The sequence below is a fragment of the Suricata suricatta genome, chromosome 16 (genome assembly GCF_006229205.1).
Source record: "Suricata suricatta isolate VVHF042 chromosome 16, meerkat_22Aug2017_6uvM2_HiC, whole genome shotgun sequence".
In the NCBI taxonomy this organism is placed as follows: domain Eukaryota; kingdom Metazoa; phylum Chordata; class Mammalia; order Carnivora; family Herpestidae; genus Suricata; species Suricata suricatta.
Window position 1 is genome coordinate 39007674 of NC_043715.1, and position 27437 is coordinate 39035110.

Sequence of the window (27437 nt, forward strand, 5' to 3'; positions counted from 1 at the left end):
GGAGCCCACCCCGGTGCCCTCGCCGCCTCTGCTGGTTCCCTGTCTCGGCCCCCGGTCGCCCCAGCCCGTGGTGTGGGGAAAGCTAGTACAAAACCCCTCGCTTTCTGCCCTCTCCCGAACGTCGTCGGTGAGCCGGGCCCCCGGCGATCACTGAGGTCAGTGGGAAGGGCTCCCACTCCTAAGACCTGCAGGCCCCCGGAGGGGATGGTTTGTGCGGAAGGCTTGGGTAATTAATCAGGCGGAGGCCGTCACCCCGACCCGTAGGCGATGCTTCGAGTCACCGCGGCGGGCTGCATCTCTTTTAAATCCGGCAGTTACTGAATTTATCACCTGCTCGAGCTCGGGACTTTCTGCAGTCCTCTGCTTTGACTCCGTGTTTGGGTTGCGTTATTGATTGAAAGGGAAAGCCTCGCCCTTCACGCCTTTACCTCACCAACTCGTTTAAAATTAACTCCAAGGGAGGACCAGAGACGTACTTTCTGCCCTGGGGACGAACTATTTACGTGGCCAGCATCGATAAGGTCGCCGCATTCTAGGGGAAACGAATAGGCATTATTTGATCTTTGAGATTCATCCTAGCTAGCATAGGAAACAGCACGGAAATGTACCAGCAGGGCAGGAAACTGCGTTAGGAGATATATAGGTCAGTTTCCCGGGGCCTATCTTTCCATGCCCGCTGTGCTTGCAGAATCATCCTTTAGATGGGATTTTTGGTTAGGATTAGAATAGAGATATGCAGTTGTATTATTCCTTATTCATTAGAAAGTGGTATCCGTGGAACCAGTAGTGTTCTGAGTCAGTTAAATAAATTCTTAGCTAAAACAAAATAATGCAATTATTGGGAGAAGTTTCCAGAGCAATTTTTTCTAACTTGCACAAAGTGGTTAAGTCTGCTTGCTAGATAAATTATGTAAATGTGCAACACGATTGGGTTGCATGAACATTCTGCTGAATGTCTTTTTGTCATAGAATATTGGGAAATTTTTCACTGCCAAAAGAAATCGTTACTTTGTTTCACCAAGAAAGAAATGTTTGATAGTATGTACTTTCATTCTTGGCCACAGCTGAATTCTGAAGATTGGTCCAAGGGACTGTGTTAATTTCAGAAATTGATTTGAAAGACGTTGGTTCTGCCACTTAACAGCCATGTAACCTTGGGTAAGTAAGTCCCTGAAACCACACTTGAGTGTTTCCTTATTTGTAAAATTGTGTAACACCCACCTGGCCTCTTCCAAAGAGTTTATAAAGGTCAAACAGAATAATATGTTTGATATAGTTGAGCTGTAAGGGGCTGTTATTCTTTTCAGTAATGATTATGCGTATTTGTTTGCGCTGAGATGTAAGAAAGAAATTGGTGTATTAAGAAAGGGGATTTAGAATCAGTAAGGCCTGGATTCCAGTTCTGAAACCAGTTATTGCTTTTATGTCTGTGATCCTCACATTCCCCACATGCGAAAAAGAGGCTAGTATTACCAGAAATTACATAAATAATACACAAAGTATACGTAGGCACTGTCCACACCCCCTCCCCCTTGTACTTCAAGGGCACGGATTTTCTTACTAATTTGTGTAGCCTCCAGCACTGTGCTTGGCACATTAGAGGTGCTCAATAAATGTTAAATCTTAATATTGGTTAATGTTAGTTAGGGTTTATCTGTTCATGGTCTGCCAAATTAGCTGCCAAATTAGAATATTCTCCCAGGCTAGATGCCAGGTAAGAAATTTTAGATTGTAAAATTCATGTACTTGTGATATTTATACTATTTTTTTCTTAGTGGCAGTTAATCCCATTAAGCGGAGATTTTAATTCAAATGAATCCTAGCTGACATTAGTAAGATAAATCTATAATGTATAGGCAATCTCAAGGTGATTTCTTTGTAGACACTTTACAATTCAGGGACATGAAACTTATATCTTTGTCTAGTTGGGAAAGAACAAATTCTTAGACTGAAAGGAAAGGTTCTTTATATTGTTGAACTGCCTTTGCACATGCACAGAAAATTACAGCCTTTCTCCATCCCTACTCAGACCCACATAAACTGTTCAACTTGATTTTACTTATGATAACCATACTCTATAACTGAAAAGAACTAATTGGATAGACAAAGAAACCTAGTAGTAAATTATAAGGAAATAAAGACAATGGAAATAATTTAGTTCTTTTCTTGGGAAAGACATTTATTATAAGTTTTTGCCTTTGGAATACAGGTCTTTGCCACTTTTTGACAGTTTGCTTCCTGCCATTTTGTGCCTTTTTTTTTTTTTTTTTTTTTTTTTGAGAGAGAGCATGAGAGGGGGAGCAGGGAAGAGAGAGAGAGAATCTTAAACAAGCTCCATGTTCAGCATGGAGCCTGACACAGGGCCCTATCCCACGACCCTGGGATCATGCATGACCTGAGCCAAAGTTAAGAGTCAGATGCTCAACCAGCTGAGCCACCCTGGTAGCCCCTGGCACTTTGCTTTTATGAAAGACCTACAGTAGTACTTGCTTGCCATACCAAAAGAAATCCGAAGATTTCCCTTTTACACAGAAGGCAAAAATAGTTTTCCGTGTTTGTTTTGTAGCAAGCCATTAATAGAGGCAGCACATAACCCAGGCGGCAAGTGTGGCCCCACCAAGCTCCTTTGCTGCGCAGGAACCGTACTCGGAATCTCCGCACTGATCGCCGGAGCTTTGAACTGTGTCTGTGAGCATCTGTGCTTTATCTCATCTTACTGTGTGCACGCCAGAGCAAGATGTGTTCTAAAATATCAGAAAAGCATAAGAGAGGTTACTTTTGGTGTTGTTTCCATATAAATAAATGATAACTCCTTCTTCACTTTACATCATTTCGGCTTCTGAAAGGTTTCATAGGAGGGTTCTACTTTCAGATGGCCAGAGAAACCTGTCCTATTATCTAGGAAAGATTTGAGACTCAGGGAAAAAGATGATAGCACTTTTGTGATTTTGGATACAACTTACATTTATTTATTTGTAATGGTTTGATACATTTTGTCTAATGTGGTTCTGTCCAAAGATTCCAAGTAAGAAACCTCCTACTTTGGTGATACCTCTAGTCTTTACTCTTTCTGTAAACCTTCCTGTTCAGCCCTGTTGATCTTTTCACTAACTGCTAGATAGAAGGTTTATCCTCACCTAGGAAAACATGGCTATTTTCCTTGTCAGTCTTACCCTTGTGTTAACAGAATTCCAAAAGAGAAAATGATGCATTCTAATTAGGATAATTCAAGGAGGAGGTATTTACAAAGATCCTCATAATAAAGGTGCTGGACTTGTATAGGCAAACCACAGGGACGGTGTGGTATCTGGAGCTGGCAGCATCAGAAGGAAGACAGGTGTCAGATCCAGGAGAGTTTTCTAGAGCCCCCCTGCCTGACGCAAATCGTCTTCCATTGAGAAACATGGTCAGTGCGAGCTGGCCTAGAGGGAGGGAATTGGGGACATGACTATCCTGATTTCATTGTGCTGCCTCCTTCTGATCTCCTCTCGTGGTTCCCTGTTGGCACAACGCAGCCAGAAACCAGAGGACATAGGAGCCTACTGACGGCATACCTCCTGGGGCAGAGAGCAGAGTGGAGAGGAGGAGGCAGTGAGCCAGAGGGAAACTTGATTGGCATCTGGCACAGCCGTCTTTTGAGTACAGTATACGTCTTACCTCTTTAAAATCCGTGACTTACCTTCCTGGACCAAAACTAGCTCTTCAGTTTCTTAGTATTTGGTCATCAACTGTTGCCTTCTGACTGTTTTGCCTTGTGTACTGTTGTTACTTCTATAAAAGCTGTTACTTCTTTTTAACTTCTAAATATGTTTGTCCTATCCATTCAATTCAGTTTTTTTTTAATGTTTTTTAATTTATTTTTGAGAGATAGAGAGAGGCAGTGCGAGCAGGGGAGGGTCAGGGAGAGAGGGAGACACAGAATCTGAAGCAGGCTCCAGGCTCTGAGCTAGCCGTCAGCACAGAGCCCGATGCGGGGCTCAAACCCACAAACTGTGAGATCATGACCTGAGCCGAAGCTGGACGCTTAACCGACTGAGCCACCCAGGTGCCCCCATTCAATTCAGTTTTAAACCGTTAGTACTGTGACTTTAAATTTGTTTCCATACTGTATTTTGGTTACTGCCATGCACATAACCATTTTTTTTTTAATGTTTATCTGTTTTCGAGAGAGAGACCGAGCACAAGCAGGGGAGGAGCAGAGAGAGAGGGACAGAGTCACAGAATCCAAAGCAGGCTCCAGGCTCTGAGCTGTCAGCACTGAGCCCGATGCTTGAACTCATGAGCTATGAAATCACAACCTGAGCCCAAGTCAGATGCTTAACTGACTGAGCCACCCAGGCACCCTAACACATAACCATTTTTTCTGTAACTTTTTATTACGAAAAGTTGTAAACATTTACACTAGTAGAGAGAAGAGCGTAAGGAACTCCTAAATACTTATCACTCAACTTTAATTACAAAACTTGCTATTCTTGCTTTATCCCTACCCTCTCCACCTACCCTCTGCCTGTGCATTTGTATTGATCTCATGAAGGCCATCGATAGTACGCAGATGATCATCATCTGTGTTGTCATCATTATTGAGCCACTGCAATTGTGTTTGTACTCATTATTTTCATCGCTCTTTTTTTTTCCCAAATAAATTTTACTTCACTTGACGTAGGATCCCATATATATATGCACATTGGTGGCCTAAGTGAAATTTTTCTGAAAATTTAAAGAGTTGGTCTTAAGGTCAGCCTGACTTCCTCCCTATGCATACTTTATTATGAATTGCTTAACCTTTTCTAAGAGAGACTTTTGTTTTAATGAGATTTAACTCGTACATCGATTCTGCCATGTGGATCCAAACTGGTTTTTCAGGTGTTTCTCGATGTATTTTATGTTGTCATATCTGTTTTATAGCTGCCATTTCTGTACTTATCCCCAAATGTATGCAGCCTCTAAAATGAGATACTTACATAAATGTTCAGGGAAAATTGGAGCATCTGCTGCAAATTTCCATTAGCTCTTAATGCCTGAGCAGACACAGCTCTTAAAACCGGAATGTTTTGTCAGTTTCTTTTGTATTAGTCTTTTTCTTGAGATAACTTGAACTCCTCCTTCTCTTCATTCCCTTTTCTTTTTAAGGTACACGCTGACTTAGCCACAGGGAGCAACTCGCACTGCACTCTCTCCTATTCTGTCATTAAGTAGAAGAGGGATAACGGGAGTCATCCTTGTAACCCTGTGGGTACGCAAAGTCTGCTGAGCAAACATTCACTCGTTAACCTGCAGACTGTCAGTCAGCCCACGTAGATGTCGTATTTCATGGAGAAGGAGACCTTAGATCTCCAGTAGACCACCAGATCTTGTGCAAGAAACTAAATGTTCAAGGCTGTCTGGTGTTAACAGTGATTTAACTAATTCCCATTTAGCAATTGAACTAAAAGAAATAAAGCCTTGAGTGAGTGGCCCTAAAGCGAAATCAGTAGTCACCGTAACAGCCACAGCTCCCCTTGGCCTACAAATGGGAATTCTTAGGCAATAAGGTGACTTAAGACATCACAAAAGATTTTCCCAAAGAAACAAGTCATCCCAGCACTGGTCCCTCTTTAGTGATTTAAGATTGAGTGTAGAGATTTCCTACTTGAGAAAGATGGATAGGAACCACACAGTCTTTTGAGAGGTAATGCCCTCAGGTGGTTTAGGGAAGAGAGGGGCTAAAGGGCCACTGGTCTGTGGGAGCTGGGGTAGTGGTCGTTGTTGTAATGGCTCTTGGGTGCGTTCAGACACCCAAGTGCAGTCGGACATGGAAAAGAAGAGAAAGCGGATCACATGGGACAGAGTATCAAGAAGGAGGGAAGTAGTACTACTGAAGCCGAGAGTAAAATGTTTGCATCTTTGCCTGATGTGGACCTAGATATAGAAAGTTTGTGTGCCAGAAAGAGCAGAAAATAAGAGGAAAAGCTGTAACTGCTGCCAAGAGTAGCTATGGAAGGACTGGCACTGCAGCTGGTCAGAGTGCTGGGAGGGTCTAGCAGGAGTGCGGTGTGATCTTGGCAGAGGCTGCAGGGCCCTGCCATGTTGATTCAACCACCTGGGGGGAGGGAAGCCATGATTCACCTCCTAAAATAAGAATTCAGAGCCTGTGGTTGAGGTTTAAGAATAGTATGGTCTTTGGTCTGTAGCTGGTGCCACTAAAAATTTTGCTGGCATTTATTGAATGTTGTGAGTAAGACTCCAGAATGCACCTAAAATGTGGAAAAACAAACTTGTTGCTGGAAAAAAGCCTAAACTGAAAAATGTGATCCAAGTCAACAAATTAATCTCACTTTGAGCCAAAGGAAATGTTTGAAATGAAAGTACTGCCAGGAAATAGAGGATTCAAGATTTAGGCGGAAAGATATTGTGAGTATTTTTTGTTTTATGACTTCCTTGGCTATAATGCATTGCTGGAACTTACAGAGAGCCCCTTTTAAGGATTCTGAATATTTAGACCTGAAACACAACGAGAATATCAGGTTTTTTCCCTTCTTTGATGCCCCTCTTCCTTTCAGGAAAGTGAAAATACATATATTCTTACATGAGTAATAGTTGACCACTAATATGGCCTCTAGGAAAAAACCACAACGTAGTTTGTGGTTTCTCTTCAGGAAGATCAATTGAAGGAAGTTAAAGAAGGAACTGGATCATTGCTTTTATGTAGTTTCATTTGCACCGTACTTCTCAAAATTCACTCTGCCATTTACAAGAGGTTCCCAGACTGTCTTCATAATTCCAAAGATTTGGAGAGAAAAAAAACAAATTTATGATTTTAATAATAAGACTATAGTTACATTTGAAGTTGTCTCCCAAGAACTGTGTCAGTCATGTGTCGGTTTTGTGGTAACCTGAGATGGTTCCACATGCCCTGGGAATGCATGTGTCCTCCAGTCAAGGAAAAGGAGTCCTGATTTTTGGCATTGCACAAAACAGGGCGGTAGTGGGTCCAGCGAGATGTCGAGGGGAAAGAAAGTGAAGGAAAAAGGAGATGTATATTGTTAAAGTCATTTCCAAGAAAGAAATGGATGGAAAGATCATCCTCAGCCTCGATAGGGGATGACATTCTCTCGAGAAGTTCTAAGCAATTTAAGTCTTTGCTCAGGATACTGGTATGTTGATATGGAGCTCCCAGGTTAGAACGTAACTGAGATTAGCTTAAACTCTAAGATTAGCTCAGATTTCCTATAATTACATACTTGCAATACCTATAACCTGGTATTTCTTTCTGTTGTATATTATGCTTTCTAGATATGGAAGAAAGCAGCAGTGTTGCCATGTTGGTGCCAGATATTGGGGAACAGGAAGCCATATTGACTGCTGAAACTGTCATCAGTTCATCATTGGAAATTGATGAACAAAGAAAAGTTAAAACAGATCCATTGATCCATGTTATCCAGAAGCTAAGCAAGATCGTAGAACATGAAAAGTCACAAAAATGTCTTTTAATTGGGAAAAAACGCTCACGCTCAAGTGCTGCAACGCACTCTCTTGAATCCCAAGAACTTTGTGAGATTCCAGCTAAAGTAACCCAGTCACCTACAGAGATCAGAAGGGCTGAGATGTCACAGATACATTTTACCCCTGGCTCTCTTGTCCAGAACGATGGGAAGACTATGTCTTACCAGTGTAGCCTTTGCAAGTTTCTGTCATCATCGTTTTCTGTGTTAAAAGATCATATCAAGCAGCATGGTCAGCAAAATGAAGTGATATTAATGTGCTCAGAGTGCCACATTACATCTAAAAGCCAAGAGGAACTTGAAGCTCACGTGGTAAATGACCACGAAAACGATGCCAACAGTCACACTCACTCCAAATCCCAGCAGTGTGTAAGCCCCTCCAGCTCTTTGTGTCAGAGGCCCACAGAAAGAAATCATGAAACCGTTTCTGATGTCCCAGTGAGTGTGGACAGTCCACAAACTCACACCACCCAAAACTCATCCATGGCAGAAATGGGTAAGAGGAAGTGGTATGCGTATGAACAGTACGGCATGTATCGATGCTTGTTTTGTAGTTACACCTGTGGCCAGCAGAGAATGTTGAAAACACATGCTTGGAAACACGCTGGGGAGGTTGATTGCTCCTATCCGATCTTCGAAAATGAAAACGAGCCCCTAGGATTGCTGGACTCTTCAATGGCTGCTGAACCTGGTGGGGTGGATGCAGTAGTAATTGCTATTGGAGACAATGAACTGAGTATCCACAACGGTCCTTCAGTGCAAGTGCAGATTTGCAGCTCAGAACCACTGTCCTCTTCGTCTCCTTTAGAACAGAGTGCAGAAGGTGGAGTTCATCTGACTCAGTCAGTTACCCTTGACCCTAATGAGGAAGAAATGTTGGAGGTGATATCCGATGTAGAGGAGAATCTGATTGCTGATAGTCTGCTTTCATCCGCACAGAAGATCATCAGTAGTAGCCCAAATAAAAAAGGTCATGTTAACGTGATCGTGGAGCGTTTGCCAAGTGCTGAAGAAACCCTTTCACAGAAACATTTCCTCATGAATGCTGAAATTGAAGAGGGAAAAAACCTGAGCCCGACGGAATCCCAGATGGGGAGTGAAGAAAGAGATGAAGTTTATCATGCTGATAAATGTACTGTCAATATCGGGGGGCTGATCATAGGCTGGAGCAATCCAGAGAAGAAGGACAGCGAGTTAATAAACAAAGGTCTGGCTACTGATGAGAACGCCCCGCCAGGCCGAAGGAGGACGAGCTCTGAGTCTCTCCGCCTACACTCGCTGGCTGCAGAGGCCCTCGCCACGATGCCTGCAAGAGCTGCAGAGCTGACCCGGGCCAGCCTTGGGCACTACGGGAATGTGAACCTTTTAGATCCAGATACCGGACAAAGGCAAGTGGATGGTACGTTGGCAGCATATACTAAAATGATGTCGCCCCTTAAAAACCCTTCAGATGGACTAACTAGTTTCAACCAAAGCAGCTCTACGTTGGTAGCACTCCCAGAGGGTAGGCAGGAATTGTCGGACGGGCAAGTTAAGACAGGCATCAGCATGTCCTTACTGACTGTAATTGAAAAGTTGAGGGAAAGGACAGACCAAAATGCTTCCGACGATGACATTTTGAAAGAGTTGCAGGACAACGCCCAGTGCCAACCCAGCAGTGAGACGAGCTTACCGGGCAGCAGTGTGGTGGAGTACATCCCCAATGCCGCCCGGCCCTACCGCTGCCGGCTGTGTCACTACGCAAGCGGTAGCAAGGGCTACATCAAGCAGCACTTGCGAGTCCATCGGCAGAGACAGCCCTATCAGTGTCCTATCTGTGAGCACAGAGCTGACGACAGCAAAGATCTGGAGAACCACATGATCAACCATTGTAAAACAAGAACATACCAGTGCAAGCAGTGCGAGGAGTCTTTTCACTACAAGGTAAGCCTTGGTTCCTGAAACCATCTGGAGAACCTTAGACTTTTTAGAGCACGGAAGGAATGTGGCAGAGTCCAACCATCTCACTTTATAGATAAGGAAACTGAGGCAAGGCCCAGGAAAGTTTGGTAATTTGCCCAGGGGATCCCAGCCCATTAGTATTAGAATTGGGACTGGAATCTAGGTCATCAGAATTTCTGGTGTAGGATTGTTTTCCCCATCTACCGCCTCCTTAACAGCGTCTATGTTTATTGCTTTTAGTGTTTTAACATTTATATCATTTTTAAATGTGCTGATTTTACATTGCGGGGTAATTATGGGAGAATGTGCAGTAGAAGGGCTGTTGTTTTACACAAATGTAATCCTACATCATCAGGGCAAAAAACTTCCATTTTCCATGTCCCCAAAATGCATGTCATTGACTTCAGCTACACACCAGTCAACAGTGGCCTAAAAACAGGCCATGTTGGACTTCATGAAAGAGCGTAAAGTGGAAATAGACCCACGTGTGTTGTTTCATGGGCAGTTTAGGGTACTTGAAGGATTTCGATTTTCATCTTATGTACTACCTTAAAACCAACAAGCAGCATGAAATGCTGTTTTCCTAAAGGAAACAGGATTCACTGAATCATTAGGTCCAAAGTTTAGAACTTTTCTTCTCCAGTGTTGCCCGTTGACTGTCTGGAGGGCCAAAAAAAAGTGTCCTAAGAGGCTAACTGGATGTAGACCTTTCTCACATTGCCCAGAGTTGGCCTGGCTGGTAGGAAAAAGGTGTCAGAGATGAAACAGCCTTTGAGTCTAGAGTTACTGCCTACTTGGACTACCCTCACGAAGTTCTGAAGTGGCCTCAGGCTGCTAGACAAGCAGTGCATCCAAATGGGCTGCAAAAGCAAGTTCTGGGAGTTCCTTTTGTTCCTGCACTCTGGATTTGTGGGGCTGGTGGTGGAGGAAGAAGATAGCCATCGACACATTAGTTTGTATTGAAAGGCAAGAATTAGCAGGAGTCCAGCAGTTATGGGTTGGATATATGTTTATGAAAGCATTGGGTCATTCTGAACACTCTGCCCTCTCCTCCTCCCCAGCCAGCAGTTCCGTCAGCACGACGTGCCAGGCAGAAACCCCTCTGAAGATAGTGGGGGCTTTCTTTTGGAGAATGCATAAACGAACTTCCTTTTTGAGGAGATTGTGATTTCTCTAGTGTATTTCTTTCCATATACTGTCAAATAAGTCAGATAACCTTTTAGCCCATTTGATTTCAAAATATCCGTAATGTGTTGTAGGTACCAGGCCATGCAAGCAATGAACTGCTTCAACAGTCTTCTTAGTAACGGTGCAAGTATATTTATTGAAATTACCTGTGACTATTTCTCAATCTTTTAGAGTCAGCTGAGGAACCATGAGAGAGAGCAACACAGTCTTCCAGACACCTTGTCAGTAGCAGCTTCTAATGAGTCAAGAATTTCCAGTGACACAGCTGATGGAAAATGTGTTCAAGAAGGTATCTGTGCATTTTTTGGACTAGCACATTGTTTTTTAAAAAGCCCTTAGTTGTCATGTGGGTTATCTTCAGGGCTGAAGCTGCAAATGTTCTCTATTTTTATTCTGTGGATGTGAATGACTCTTACCTGTGGTCCTGAGGTAATTCTGAGCACTAAATGAAATGCCACATTAGTAAGTACTCACTCAGCTGTGTAAGTAGATAATACGTCAAAATATATGCTGCCCAGTAAGAGCCAAGTACGTCATAAACCTGTGGGTGACATACCAGCGGCCAGGGAGGCTGCAGTGCGGAAGGCAAGCCCTCCCCGCTCTCCACTCAGTTGACCCACTGAGAATAGAGCAGCTTTTGCAGATGGCAGGCCCCCACCTCAGACTTTCAGTGAGGCTTCCTGCTGTGATCTTATTCTTATCCAAGTATGACTGCCGGATTTCATCTGCATTATTTAAGGGGGATGGGGGGAAAGGGCAAAAAAACACAAGGTCTTTTTATGTACTAGTTAGGTACCAGTCAGCTGAGCTTCTGCTAATAGGAATATTAGAATCAAAAGATTTAATTAGAGTCCCATGAAAAAGCGGATGCCACATCCGGAGAATGAGGGATAAAGTGTAATAAGCTGTGCTGCCTTGCATCAGCTCTCTTCAGTTGATATACTTTCAATGTCTCCAGTGCGGTACATAGCGATTATGGGAAATAAAACATATTGGGGTGACTTTCCTTTTTAGATTTCCTAAGAATTAAAGTTAGAAACAACTGCAGAGGAAAATGTTTTACCATAATGTTTCATTAAATTATACCCCAGAAAGCATAACTGATTCAAGAATGTTTCTGAAAGAACTGATTTTGACCCCACTGTAGCACCAAAATTCCCTTGTCAAACAGATGTCATCCCTGTAAAACTATCCAAAACAAAAGGAGTTTATGACATAGCATCTGTTTCTGCAGTAGATGGCTGAGCTAAAACAGTTTTGTTTCCTTTGTACAAAATAGCCCTAAATGCCTCCTTTTATTTTAATTCATTATGTTTCCATATCCCCTTTAAAGGAGACAGTAAAACATTTGATGTCATTGGATCATAAATCCCTAATGAAGGAATAAAGTAAATACTACTCAGCGGCACCACCTGCGGTTAGTAGTCATGGCGGAATATGTCTTTCCTAGCACCGTCTTCAAAAGCAGTAATTTATAAAACTGTCCAAATGGGTTAACAAATTAAAACTCACAATTTTAGTCAAAAAGATTAAAATGTCAGCTCAAAATTAAAGTAACCAGTTTGAGCTTTACAGCGCCAGCATCTGTCCACCATACTCCATTTTACAGCATCTTTTTTTGGTGCGTCCTGCTGTTTCTTGTGGTTGCATGTGTGGATTTTAAATGGCTTGCGACGTCTGTTTCTTCCTCACTTCATTCGCTTTCCTCTGTCATAGGAGCACAACAGTTCAGGTGGCTGAGCCCTCCTGCACACTTACACGTACACCGATACTTCACGTATTCGGTGTTAGAACTTTGAAATCCGGTTATCGAGCCAAAAAACAAGTGTTTAGCTCACAAAGTAGGTCAGCATGTTTTGCTATAGATTTTTTTAGCCATTTAGTAAGCTTACTGGACAAGTCAGGGGAAGTATGCCTCAAGGGTCCCCAGCCTCTGCCCCTTATGACGGCACAGGTGACTTGGGACATGTTTTTGGCTCAGAGACCCGATAGAATAGTACTTCAGACATTCGTTCTGCCAAAAGGCATGGAGCGCCCTTCCCGAGCTGGGTACCAGGCTAGATGCGGGAGTGCAGTGAAGGTTCACTGCCTACGAGGAGCCCAGCCCAGGAGGAGGACCAACCATATGACAGGCATCTTGGCAGACCCCACACGTGCCCTGCTGGAGCCAAGGACCACGCATTCATATATATGGTGTTCTTCAGGAAATTTAATCAATCATTCTTTATTGCAGACATACAGTTCATGAAGCCCTGGGGATTCCGTTTAAACAAAAGGCACAGATCCCTACCTCCAGGGAGTCTACAGCAAGGGACAGGTCAGAGGCCTGACACAGATATGCAGGTGACATACAGGCCGCGGTGAAGGAAGACTAGAGTTCTCCTAGGCTTACATCAATAAACCATGCTGGGGAATTCTAGAACTTCCATTTCGTAGATGAGAAAACTGAGTCCTCAGGAGGTGCATTGCTTTGCCCACAGTCATCCCGGTACTAGGTAGAGGAGCAAGGATGAAGCCCAAACTGTTGAACTTTAAATCGTATATTCCTTTCTGTTGGAAACAGTTGCTTGAAGTAGCGCAGGCTCTCATTCTGTGCTATATTAAGTTTTTCCATCTGTCATTTTTATTAGTTGTCATTGATCTGTAATATTTCTCACACGAAACCATTATCCAATATTTCACACTTCATTTTTTTTCAGGGTTTTAAAAAAACTGCATTGGGAACGATGCCACTTATAATCAAGTCCAAGTTTTTAACCTAGCAATTAAGAGTGATACTTACATTATAATTATGAGTAGAGTATATATTAATGTTGTAGACTTGTACCAGGAAATTAGGACATTTTGTTCTGCCTGGCAAAAGTAGTTATAGGCGAAAGAGAAATTCAATTTTAGAAAGCTTAAATTTAACTTAAGGATTTTCTTTGTTTTGTTAAAGTTTCAGTGTGGGTTTCCCTTGTGCCACCAACTTTACGTTTCTGCACTGTGCACTGGTGTTCTCCTTAAGCTTCCTTGCTACTCTGCCTTGTTCTTCAGGTTTCCGTGTTGGCTTTGTTTCTGAATATAAAACCATCGGCCTGTGAATGGCCTACAGGCTTTGTGCTTGCAGAAGAGTAAAGAAAATGTTGAATATATTTAGGAACAGTTTTACAAGATCAAGTCATTCAGCTCATATCGCCCCAGGCTTACCCTGATGTAAATTACCCAGCCCTGTTGTTGCAGAGTAAGTGTGGTGACCTGGCCTATTTTCCATCTGATCCATATATTCCGAATTTCAGTGAGCTGCAGATTCACGTTAGTGGTAACATTTGTCCTTGTAACGTGTCAGTTTGCTTAGGCATATACTTCATTATATGGCACTTAATAATTTGCAGATGTTTTTCCTTTCATTGTTGCACTGATAGCTGACATTTTTATAAACAAAGGAAATCCACAGGGTGAAAAAGCTTTAGGCTTTTATTTATTTATTTAGAGAGAGAGAGTGCAAGTGGGATAGGGCCAGACAAAGAGGGGGAGAGAGAGAATCCCAAGCAGGTTCCACACTCCACGCTGAGCCTGACAGGGCTCAATCCCACGAACCATGAGATCATGACCTGAGCCAACATCTAGAGTTGGTGGCTTAACAGACTGAGCCATCCAGATGCCCCAAGCTCTAGGCTTTTTATATTGAGTTTTTTATGTTTGCTATGTAGCCATACTGTGTAGTATTGTATTATGGTATTAAATCACAGCTTGTTGGCAAATCAGTGTTTCCTTAAGACAGTTTATTCGAGATCAGTTAGACTAACACTTTTCAAATTAACAGTATATCTCTGGTTAATTCAGCTGCTACACAGTCAGGGCAGCTGGCATCAAGCTTATTATATTTTGTAGCATTTTGTACAAGGTCATGCAGAAACCAACCCAATGTATCTATGTTTGCAGGTTAGATGATGTTCATTTTGTATCTGTTGATAGTCCAGTTGCAGGAGAACCTGGAAGCCATGTTCAAACTTGTTAGCTTTATTAAACAACCAGAAAGCCTTCTTGGAAATGTTAATACAATGTGCTGTAAATATTCATTCACAGTGGAAATGACATCATTTGTATCTAATCAAAGTATGTCACTAAAGCTCTCCAATCCTTTGCCTAGGGACTAAGTCTTCAGTACAGAAACAGTACAGATGTGATGTGTGCGAGTACACAAGTACAACGTACGTCGGGGTCCGGAACCACCGGCGGGTCCACAGCTCTGACAAGCCGTACAGGTAAGTGCGACCGTCGGTCGTAGTTCTGATGTTTGTGTTAGAGTATCTTATATTCTAAAGTATCCCATTCTATCATATTCTATCATATTCTATGTTCTAGTAAAGAAAAAAGTGGAAATAATTACAGATTCATAACACTTCTGTAAACAGATTATGCACAAAGAAACTCACAGATTTCAAGAGTGTTTGTTAAGGAACATGAACTTTAAACTTGCGTCTTAGACAATAGGCATTTTGTCAAGTTAAAATAAAGGAAGACGTCTACTTCTGTCAATTTTATGTTGTCAGTTTCATTTGGGTCTAAATAATCAGAGCATGGTAATTTGGTGATTTGAGTACTTAATATTTCAGCAAAAGATACTTAAAACTTAAAAGTCCCTATGAAAGACTCTCTGAAAATTAAGCTATCATTTAATATAATTTTGTTACTTGATTTTTCACAAAAGCCAAATCTAACACGTATTTTCAGAAAATACAGGCCTTGTCAAGTGATCGAAAAGAAAAGTAGAAATCATTTCTTGAGTAAACTTTGCCTCTTGAGAATGAGCTGCGTGTTGTTTATGGACGGTGACAGTGCAGATTTCTGCGGAAGTTTGTCCACAGCGCAGTCTGTTGCACCTGCAGCCATAATGGAGTGTCAGGTTCCTCCTCAAAGCTGACACAGTCACCATGGCCGACTGTGCTGGGCCATGGCTTGAACTGTTCTGCTTATCAAAACCTATTTCACATTTTTACTTGTCTCCCCAGCCATTATGTAGGTATGACACAAGTCGCAGGCAGGGGTCACAGTGTTAGTAGCTAAATGAAAACCTGACAGACTGTGCCTGAAAATGCCATTATTTGACTCTATAAGTGTGCATCTCTCTATATATATGATTTTCAATATATAACATGTGCCTAATTTGCTAAGCAGCAGACTTGTTCATAATCATTCTTCAGACAGTACGTCCATTTGCAAAGACTGATGGCTCCGGGAGTGATAGATGGTATTTGGCATGTGTCATTTGTGATTTGCACTAGGAAGTATTTAGGAGAACATGATGAAAATAGGGGCCGCTAGTTCATCTGATAGGAGATAGCTTTGCCTTTATATTTTGGGTATCTTTATTTTTAAATTTAATGACATACATTGCCAAATTCATGTGATCCAGGCAAGAATAAAATTAGAATTAGACTCTTCATTCTCATTCATTGAGAAAAATTTATTGAGCAGATAATTATGTTCCAGGAGCTGTGCTAGGCTCTCAGACTGTGGTCATGATAGAAGGGATAGCGTCCCTCTGTCACACAGCCTGTAGACGAACAATAAACAAGTAAACTCTTAAGAATACGTTTAGGATAAATTTAGGAAAGAGGTTAATGATTGATTCCGAGTCTATAGAGGAGAGTTCACCTCTACCTGAGTAGATTAGTCTTATAGCTTAAAGATTTATCTTGATAGTTTTTGTGTCCTGGGGTTTATGTTTTCTTATGTTCCTAAAATATTCACAGACTCCTAGGATTGGTTGTAATTGTCCTAAAATCTCCCTGCCAGTGGGCAGTCCACTACGAGAACCCTTCTCCTCTTAGAACAGAGAAGTCTCAGTGTGTTCATTTCCAGGTTTACACACGCTACACTTCATCACTGGGTTTGGCCTGTGTGTTTATGTCTTAGAAGAAATGTCATACATCCCCCTTCCCTGTAAACATAACCAGCTTTTTCTCATAGGTCTTATTTTCCAACTGTCAAATCTTGTGACTCTTTTCTTTAAATACTTTAAATCCACATAGGATTTGCAGTCTGCAGAGCACTGTGAGTTAACACACTCTATTCCACTATGCTTCTAGGACTTTCTGTTCCTGGGCATAAACTGCTTGCCTCAAGCTAAGCTAGTAAGCATAGCATTCTTGAGATCTAATTTGATCTAAGTTATCACAGTAGTTTTTCTGGCTTATTACATGTATGATTCATTCACTTTTGCTGCCTGGTGTACTCACCGGTCAGAGTTTGGGCTTATTTTCTCAGAATCCATACCCTACACATTTCTGATTACCTACTTTTTGTTAAGAAACATACCACCAGGAGCAGTGGTGAACTTCTTAGAGTCAGGGTGCCTTGTCACACAACTTGTCGACTTTGCACAGGGCAGAACAGGTGTGTTGTGTGTTTGGATGTGCCTGCTTTGTAATAGATTTTCTGCAATATTTATAACTATTCTTTGCTCGAGCCTTCACTTGTCATGTTGCCATTCCAGTCCTTCACGGAGCCTGTTGTGTGACCTGGGCGCCACATTTTTATGTACAAGCGCCCTAGTTCCAGGGACACATGGTCCTGGGATCGAATCTGACTTACACTCTCTGACTTACAGCGTTTGTTACCTTGAGCAAACAATTTCACCCTTCTATGCTTGGTCTTGTCTTTTCTGAAATGAGGATAATTAAGGCACCTGCTTTAGAGGACAGATGTGCAGACTAAACTAAAGAGCGTATGTGATACACTGGCACAAACTAAGCACCCAGTAAGGGGTGGCCATCTGATGCTCATTGGGCCTGGCTTCTGTCCTTGCCCCCTCCCGCTGATTCAGTGTCCGGCACCACCCCTCCTTCCCAAAAATGCTATTGACCTCTGATTTTGAAAAGTGGAGCATAACCTTGTTCCTGGACGGACAGGCATAGCTTTTTTATTTTCCAAAGAGATGCTCTCCCCAGGTAGAGGTGCTGTCACACGGAGGTCCCCATGCTGTGTTGCCTGCCTTGGAGGCAACCTAGTGTCCCGTGTAGCACTTCTGCTCTACAGTCTCAGGCCTGGGCCACGGATCTCCTCCGCCCAACTGGGTGACCTTGTGGGTGTCATTCCAGGCTACACCCCCTTTCCCACACGAAACTGGGGAGAATACTGCCTAGCTCCTGCAGCTTTGTGGGGACTGAATGAGGTTATGTGTATTAAGCACCTGGCATATTTCCTGGTGCGTTAAAGGGGCTGGTTTTCTCCTGCTGCTCATGCAGTTGTATGGTCATCTCAGAAACTCTGTCCTCATTACAGAAGAAGGAGAGCTATTTTCTATTCTCGTGTGAGGACAGGGAAAGATGAAAAAGGCATCATTCCACCCCAGTCTCACCAAATGCAGCAAACTTTATTTTTCAGTGCTTTACTAAGGAACATTGTGTGTAAACCGCATACCAATTATAGTTATACCTGATGTTTAGGACATTGGCCCCACGTTTACTAAAAGGTTCCTTTCAGGATTTTCAAATATTAGATTGTCCTCAGTTTAGTGTAGTATTGCAGTTCTAGAATTCCTCCTGGTTTACATCCCCCAGAATCACTCTTGTGGCTGGAGATGGAAGGTGGGATGACAAAACGTTCTCCTCAGGTTACCAAGTTTCCTTCTGACTATATGACATTGAACGATCTTCCCTTAGAAACACAGTTGTATTGGGACTTCTGTGCTGAAACTCCCCCGTGGCATGATGGGAGGGAGGTGCGACAGCATGACAAAGGAGGAAACGGGCTTTGGCTTAAAGCACGTGGTACAGACCTGGCATGTATTAGGTGTTCAGGAAATGGTCACTGATATTACCTGTATACTTCCATTTGTCTTACCTAGGAAATGCTCTGCTTCTGTAACTTTATTGTACTTTGAAAACAAATGTATAATGGTGTTACTATCCCTTTTCTTCCTTAAGTAGAAAAACTACCTGTGGGTAGTGGGTATGTTGAATTTCTTATGAGTCCTGTTTTAGTACCTAGGCCAAAAATACCCAATATTTCCCTCAATGTTTCAAAAATACACTTTTAGGGGCACCTGGGTGACTCAGTCAGTTAGGTGCCCAACTTTGTGAACCCCACATGGGGCTCTGCACTGACAGCTCAGAACCTGGATCCTGCTTTGGATTCTGTGTCTCCCTCACTCTCCGCCTCTCCCCCACTCGTTCCCTCCCTCCCTCCCTCCTTCTCTTTCTCTCTCTCTCTCTCAAAAATAAATAAAAACATTTAAAAAATTTTAATGTACTTTTAGAGTTAGTTTGTTCATATCAGGAGCAAGGTCCAAACGTTGCCTTCATTTGACAAATCTCTTAAGTCTTTCTCTCTCTTTAAAATTTTTAATACTTCATAATTTAAGGAATATATGTCCTGAAAATTGCCTGAATTAGAAGAGATCAGCTTGGCAAGTGGGTCACACTCATTCTTCCTTTTAACTACTCAGACCACGAATAAGCCATTGCCAGCCCGTGAGCACTGTCTTCCCGCAGCCTCCAGGCACTAGCTTCCGTTCCCCTCCACCCCCAACCATCTTGACTTCTCACATCACAAATTAGTTTTGCCTTGTTTTTACTTAGCAGAAATGAAATCATGCAGTACATAGTCTTTTATTTCTTTAAGTAAGCTGCATACACAGCGTGGGGCTAGAACTCACAACCCTGAGATTCAGTCACATGTTCTTCCAGCTGAGCCAGCACGGCACCCGATGCATATTCTTTCATTTCAGGCTTTTTTTTTACTCACCATCACTGTGTGTAATTTAACGTGGTACAACACAGTCTTTTCTTTGCCATATAGTATTCCATTGTGGAATGGCAATTCACTCACTCTACTAGTTTTTTGGTGCGTATATGAAATGAGTCTATTTCATTGGGTTTACGCCCAGGAGTGGAATACCGGGGTAATGGGGCATGCATGTATATTCAGCTCTGGTAGATAGTTCTCAACAGTTACCCACAATGGTTATGCCCATTTATGATGACTGTACCAGCTCATACTCTCACCACACTTTGTATTGTCAGTCTTTAATTTTGATTGTTCTGGTAGGTGTGTAGAGGGATGTTGTTGTGGTTCTGATGTGCATTTCCCTGACAATTTATGAGGTGGAGTATCTTTTTGCTTGTTTGTATATGATTGCCCATTTCCTTATTGGGTTGTCTGTCTTTTTCTTACTGATTTGCAACAGTCTGTGTCCTGAATACAAGTTCCTTGTCTATTACATATATTGCATGGATCTTCTAAACTGTGGTTTAGGAGAACTCTCTCAGTGATGTTTTTGACAAATAGAAATTCAAATATTTAGTCAAATTTATGAATCTTTTTCTTGTGTCTTTATACTCTGAAACTGCTGTTGATATCTTTGAAATAGTCGTGTAAGGCACATGATTAGAAGTAAAAATGTGTGGTTATACAGTAAGGATTCTGATTTTAGGGCTGTACATCAGCTGGGTCAAAAATACTGTGTGCTTATGTGTAAACAAGCCTAATTCTCTAACATAGCACAAAAACTAAAAGAAAAAATATTTTTTTAATCCAGAAAAGTTTTAAGCAATGGGAATGACATTTTGTAATCACAGAGGTTGCTGCTCAGTGTGGTCAATCATTAAATAAAGTCTAGTCTTTGTCTAATATAAAAATATTAGAAATAATAAGAGCCATTAGCATTTTTTAGACATCTTTCATGGGCCAGACAGTTTGCCAAGGACTCGATTTGTGTCAGCTCACTTAATCCTTACAATAGCCCCGAAATTAGGAATATTACTCTCCCAACTTCATAGATGTGAAAAGAGGGCCTGGGTAGATGGGTCTGCTTTCCCCAGGTCTCCCAAATGGCAGAGCCAGGGTTTGAACCCTTGCCTCTACAGGCTGTGGGGCTCTGGTGTTCCAGAAAGAGCTCTCCGTGAGGCCTGCTGCCGCTGCGTGCCACACCGCCCGCAGTGTAGTGGCATGGGACAGTACAGAGGTGCTGCTGAGCTCGGGCTTTCTCGGATCGGGAGCTGAGGGAGGCCCCTGTGGGCACGGCTCCTCTCTGTTCCAGAGGATCTGGGCCGTTGCAGGAAAGACTGAAGATTGAAAGCTCCCTCACCAGGCTGCTGGGTGATGCTGCCTGTCTTTCTCAATCTGGAGGCATGTTGAATTTCAGTTATTTTTTTTTTTTTTTTTTTGGCTTAGGGGAAAACTCAAGTCTTTGAAGAGCTTGAATTTATTTTAAGGAAACAGTTAAACTGATAGTGTAATTTGGAGGAAAACAAAATGTTTTGTTTTGAAGGGATGAACCAGAGGAGGTTGTTTTTCACAGTGGCACAAAGATTTCTTGTATTCTAAACAACATCCCAAGTGGCCATTTCTCTGAACCGCAGTTATTTATTCCTTTGAAAGCAGAGGCAACAAATTAAATGTTTAAGACAACCCCTACTGCAGAATCTTTATTGAAATCTTTTTATGCGTAGTCCAGTCCTCGTCAGGTCACCTCACATCTTCCAGAACATCCAGGTTCTGCTTTCTTCTACCTAATCCCGCACGGTCGTCGTTCCTGACTGAATCAGACCTGGAGTAAGGTCCCAGGCCAGGGGAAGAGGGTGTTTGAGCCACGTTCCTATTTTTATGGGGTTCTGGGACTAAAGTAACTGACCCGTGAGCAAGAGGAGAAAGCCTATAGAAATATTCCGTCTTAGATATTGTTTTGTGGTTTTGGGGGGGGGCGGTGTTTTGTTTCTTTTTTTTAGTTTATTTTTGAGACAGAGAGAGACAGCATGAATGGGGGAGGGGCAGAGAGAGGGAGACACAGAATCTGAAGCAGGCTCCAGGCTCTGAGCTGTCAGCACAGAACCCAACGCGGGGCTCGAACCCACAGACCGTGAGATCATGACCTGAGCCGAAGTTGAACGCTTAACTGACTAAGCCACCCAGGCGCCCCGTAGGATTTTTGTTTTCAAGCCATATTGTGAAAAGCATTGGGTTTCTTGTTTGTTGGTTTGTTTGTTTCTTTGTTTGAGAAGCATTGGGCTTTCTGATGTGTGTTTTTTTTTTCTACACCATCTAGCAGTTAACTCAGTTCTCAGCAGACAGCGACTGGGGGTCCTTCAAATTTAATCCTATTCTAAAACTACCTAGAGCCAGCATCGGATCCCAGTGGTTAAGGGCTCAGTTCCACAAGACTGTCCCCACTTCCAGGTTGCCACCTGTGCTCTAAACCAACTGACCATAAAGCAGAATTTTTCTAGACCAGCTCACAAAACCCAGGAAACCAGTGTACTTCTGTTCATCAGTGCATTATGAAGGATATTGTAAAGGATACAAAGGAGCAGCCAGATGAGAGGTTCATAGGGCAAGGCCCTGGAGGGGCAGGACTGCCATGCCCTTTCTGGGGCACCACTCTCTCAGCACTTTCAGATGGTCACCAACCCAGAAGCTCTCTGAACATCCTTTGGGTTTTTATGGAGGCTTCATTACATAGTCGTGATTGATTACATCTCCAGCCCCTCACCTCCCCTGGAAGGTGAGAGTGAAATTTCGAACCCTCTGATCCTGTGATTGGTTCCTCTAGCAACCAGCCCCCATCCTTAGGTTACCCAGAGGGGTTCAAAAGATCCCACAACACATCCTTTGCTCTCCCCACTTAGGGAACTACGAAGGGTTTTTGGAGCTCTGTGCTAGGAATGGAGACAAAAACTAAATATGTATTTCTTGTGATAAATCATAATATCGCACACCTTTCAATTGGCTTTTTTTTGGTTGCCAAAATAATTTTTCTTGCATTGGGAAGAATTCTCATTTTTCATGGAGATATGGATGGGACTTTACTGGTTGACAGAGGAATAGTGTTCCTTCTGGCATTCCAAAGCTTCTGTCCGGCCTTAGGTAGAGTCTACACTGGGAAACTAGCAGTTGATCTGTTAGGACATTCATTTGTTTCCTCACGTCACATCCGTACTTTGCTTTGATAGATCTGAATAATGGAAGTACCAAATGGGATTGTCGTCGGAGCGTCTGGCAGTTTCATTAAAAAAGCAAAACACGGGCACCTGGGTGGCTCAGTCAGTAGAGGGTCCAACTTTGGCTCAGGTCATGATCTCACAGTTCGTGGGTTCAAATCCCACGTCGGATCTGTGCTGACAGCTCAGAGCCTGGAGCCTGCTTCGGATCTGTGTCTCCCTCTCTCTCTGCCCCTCCCCCCTGCTTGCACCCTCGCTCTCAATCTCTCTCTCTCAAAAATAAACATTAAAAAAAATTTTTTTTTAAAACAAAATTGTGACAGGAGATGCTCTGTAAATGTGCTGCTGCTGTTCTTATAGCACTACACTGGGGTTGGGTTTTGTTTACTTTGGGGTTTTAACTCTTTTTTTTTTTTTTTTTTTTTTTTTTGCCCAGTGTACAGGGTATTTGGAAATAGGGATGTTGATGGTCTGCTGGTAACGTGGTTAGAAATGATGTGTTAGACATAGCCCTCTGTTTCAAAACATTTTTTATGCTGTTTCTAGGTACTACATCGCATGTATTTTGATCAGGTTGGTGTAGGGTTACCTGTTCATTTTCTGACTCACGGCATATATACTATAAAGATTAGTAAAAAGGAAACCTGACCAGAATTCAGTTGGAGGTTCAGCCAGGGGAGCTCCTGCCCACCGCTCACTGTGAGTTGCACAGCCCAGCAGGAAGAGGAGGAGCTTGCAGGTGGCTACTGCTTTCCTGTCCCAGCCGGAGAAAGAAAGCTTACCTCTTACCATCACCTCAGGCCCCCGGCAGCCCAGCCAGGGAGAGACGGCCGTCACTCAGCCAGTGAGAAGCACTGTGCTGCCAGCCCCCGGTTTATCCCAGTGGATTTTCTGTTTACAACAGCCCTCCTGCCCCTCCTGCTTTCCTCTGTGAAAGAGCAGTCCTATCCTGTGTTCGGAACACTTGTCAGTGGTTTTCCCAAACTCTTGCTCCAGATTGCAATTCTCTGTTATTCCCGAATAAACCCATTATTTTTTATGATGAAATAACTAGCAGCTTCATCTTTTTAAGTTAACATTCCTTCATGAAAGAAGATAGGCAATAAGTAAACAATTTCAAAACGTAAGTGTATAGTCCTGACTAAAACAAGGTGATGGCACAATAATGGTTCACTCTCAATTTTTAAACTGAGAGCATTTGGTTCGCTCCAGAGAATTGTATAGGGAAAGTGCAGAGGGACTGGAAAGAGAATAAAGCTTTAGCTAAAGGAAACTCTGAAAACGAAAGCAGAAATACATAGAAGCCACCTTTACATGAGTTGAGGTTCTCCTGTAGTATCTCTTATCCTCTAGTCAATTGAAAATCATTTTAATAAGTAATTAACCTTGTCAGTTTTTCCCCACTTTTTTCACAGTTAGATCTTTTAGTGAATAATTTCCGTTGCAATTGTCCCTTCAGAATAACCTTTCAATCAAGCTAGGTTTGGTACTCCTCGAGTTAGGCTCAGTTGTTCGCATACTGCTCTTGCTTTCTTTATCTTCCTCTCTTAGAAAAGATTTTAAGGAGTTCTTCGTATTAAAAGAGACCGAGTAACCAAGTCAGCAAAATTTCTAGAAGTAAGTTCCTGTCCAAAAGGATGGGAGAGAGCAATTTGAAAAGGCTAGATAGAGCAGGAAAGCAAAAAGGCTTCGTCTGTATGCATTGTTTGCATAGGGAATAATGAAAGTGATAGACTATAGGTGAGCTGCTAGATCACTCCATTGGGAAAGAGCATTTCTGGGGTATCTGGGTGGCTCAGTACTTCAGATTCGGTCATGATCTCTTGGTTTGCGAATTCAAGCCCAGCATCAGGCTCTGCGCTGACAGCTCAGAGGTGGGAACCTGCTTTGGATTCTGTGTCTTCCTCTCTCTGCCCCAACTCCTCCCTCCCTTTCTCTCTTTCTCTCTCTCTCTCTCTCTCTCTCTCTCTCTCTCTTTCTCTCAAAAATAAATAAACATTAAAAAAAGGAAAAGAGCATTTCTGATAGTGAATAATTATAAATTTTAGCTGTTCTCAAACTCTTTAAAGTGGACTTGTCCTATTCTAAAAATATTCTAACTATCTAAAAATTATTTTAGCATTTACTTCTGGAATACATGATTCACTACTTATATAAATATCCATTATTAATTTAAATGTACTTACTTTATCATTCTTCATTTCTACCTGGAGTAGTAAATGCTGACAGTTCAAAGCCTTAAAAATGGCTGTATTCAACAGTTCAGAAATGTTCTTACCTCTGGGAGAGGAAGAGGAGGCAGTTAAGGGAAGCAGGGAGTTTCAAAGATGTATTGGTAATGTTCTCTGTCTTAACTGTGAGCGTTTGTTTCTTCTTCTCCCTTTAAAGATTCCGATGGAGGAAAATAGACTTTATCCTACAGAATTGTCAGTGATGCATGTAGATTGTTCAAAATGTTAGAAAGCTCCAAAACTTTCTACTTTTTTTTAATGTTCTAATTCTTAATAGTACAGTGATTAAATTGTGATCCTTTCACAGGATGCAACATCATGCCCCCATTGAAAATACATAACTTTTATCTTGAGAAAATACTTAAGGAGCACTGTCAAAAATACGATTGAAATTCTTTAATATGATTCCACTTTTGCTTCAGATCTACATACATACATTTTAAAAGACTGGGAATTTTCCAAATAACTTTTTAGAATTTGATATGTACTTGCCTATAAATTCCATCTTTGTTTAAGAAATATAGATTATAGGGGTGCCTGGGTGGCTCAGTTGGTTAAGCCTCTGACCCTTGGTCTCGGCTCAGGTCACAATCTTCATGAGATTGAGCCCCAGATTGGGCTCTATCCCCAGTATGGAGCCTGCTTGAGATTCTCTCTCTCAAAATAAATGTTTAAAAAAGAGAGAGAAATAAAGACTATGGGGTGTCTAGGTGACTCAGTTGAGCATCCAACTCTTGATTTCATCTCAGGTCAAGATCCCAGAGTCGTAGGATCAAGCCCTTTGTTGGGCTCTGCACTGAGTGTGAGGCCTGCCTGAAATTCTCTCCTTCTGTCTCCCCTGCTCATGCTCTCTTTCTCTAAAATAAAATAAGATTAAAAGATAAATATAGCTGATATAATCAGGAAAATTTTTAAAATAAAAACAGTGTTGGCTCACCAGTTGAGTAAGACACAGGGGTCTCCCATTTCAGACAGCACAGCGAACTAGAGAGCCTGTACGAGTCTCCCAGTGAAGTTAATTACCATGTCGTGTCAGTGTTTAAGTGTACAGCTCACCCAGCAGGGAGTCAGATACCTGGGAGGTGACTGAGCTGCACCTGTCAACATGGGTGACTCTCAGAAACACTTAGCTAAGATAAAGTAAGTCACGCAAGAATGCATCAATATGATTCTCTTTATATGCTCAAAAACCTACAAATACACGATGATTTAGGAAAACATGTAGGTAAAACTAAGCAAGCAAACCTACACTATGAAATTCAGAAACATGATGCTTGTTTTGAGGAGGAAGATGAGATCTTGGAGGACCACACAAAGAGCTCTTAAGATGTAACATTCTCAGGCAGGTCTGTATATGGTATTTTTTAAAATTCCATATATACGCCTTGTTCTACTCCTTTTATACGATGGGTTTCACACACACAAACATTTTTTTCAATTGTATGTACAAATTGAACTACATTCTATGAGAGAAATCATAGTAAGGAAATGAAGCTAAATGTGTGCATTTTGTAGGTAGGTCATTTTTTTATTTGTTGTTTTAATTGGGTAGCACATATGAACTTCAGAATCAGCCTACCTAGTTTCCTCTAAAAATAATTCTTGAGGGTGCATGGGTGGCTCAGTTGGTTAAGTGTCTGGCTCTTAATTTCAGCTCAGGTCATGATCTCACAGTTCGTGAGATCAAGCCCTGCATCAGACTCTGCCCTAACAGTGTGAAGCCTGCTTGGGATTCTCTCTGTCTCTCTCTGTCTCTCTCTCTTTCTTTCTCTCCACCCCTCCCCCACTTATATGTGCACGCTCCGAAATAAACTTTAAAAATAATAAATATTCTCTTATTTGTGTTGGGATCATGTTAATCTAGATTAATTTAGAAAGAATTAACAGCTTAATACAAACAAGGTATGGACTTTATTCATTTGTTCAAATCACGTCCTTTGTTCCTCCATAGCAGTTAAAGTTTTGTCCCTGTATGTTGTATTCATTTCCTGTTTCCTGTGTGTGTAAATCCACTCACACATTTGTGTATATAGAAGTACACAGCTTTGGCACAAAAACAGACACATAGACCAATGGAATAGAATAGAGAACCCAGAACCGGGCCCACAAATGTACGGCCAATTAATCTTTGACAAAGCAGGAAAAAGTATCCGATGGAAAAAAGACAGCCTCTTTAGCAGGTGGTGCTGGGAGAGCTGGACAGCAACATGCAGAAGAATGAAACTAGACCACTTTCTTACACCATACACAAAAATAAACGCCAAATGGCTGAAGGACCTGAATGTGCGATAGGAAACCATCAAAACCCTCGAGGAGAAAGTAGGAAACAACCTCCTTGACCTCAACCGCAGCAATTTCCTACTTGACACATCCCCAAAGGCAAGAGAAATGAAAGCAAAAATGAACTATTGGGATCTCATCAAGATAAAAAGCTTCTGCACTGCAAAGGAAACAATCAAGAAAACTAATAGGCATCCGACAGAATGGGAAAAGATAGTTGCAAATGATGTATCAGATAAAGGGCTAGTATCCAAAATCTACAAGGAACTCACCAAACTCCACACCTGAAAACAACCCAGTGAAGAAATGGGCAGAAGACATGAACAGACACTTCTCCAAAGAGGACATCCAGATGGCCCACAGGCACATGAAACGATGCTCAGCGTCACTCA

General features: G+C 42.1%; 1 protein-coding gene across 3 annotated transcripts in view; it reads left to right on the plus strand.

Moving 5' to 3' along the window:
• Positions 1 to 27437, plus strand: part of ZNF507 (zinc finger protein 507) — a 47105-nt gene that overhangs the window by 218 nt on the left and 19450 nt on the right. Inside the window, exons 1-6 of one of the 3 annotated variants that reach the window (XM_029925692.1) lie at positions 55 to 155; positions 1065 to 1158; positions 2567 to 2688; positions 7273 to 9404; positions 10782 to 10899; positions 14743 to 14857. In XM_029925692.1, coding sequence (XP_029781552.1) covers positions 7275 to 9404; positions 10782 to 10899; positions 14743 to 14857 — 2363 coding nt within the window. In that variant the 5' untranslated portion in view covers positions 55 to 155; positions 1065 to 1158; positions 2567 to 2688; positions 7273 to 7274. Of the gene's footprint in view, positions 1 to 54; positions 156 to 1064; positions 1159 to 2566; positions 2689 to 7272; positions 9405 to 10781; positions 10900 to 14742; positions 14858 to 27437 lie in introns of those variants that run through there. The other 2 variants (XM_029925691.1, XM_029925693.1) reach the window with 2 other exon arrangements.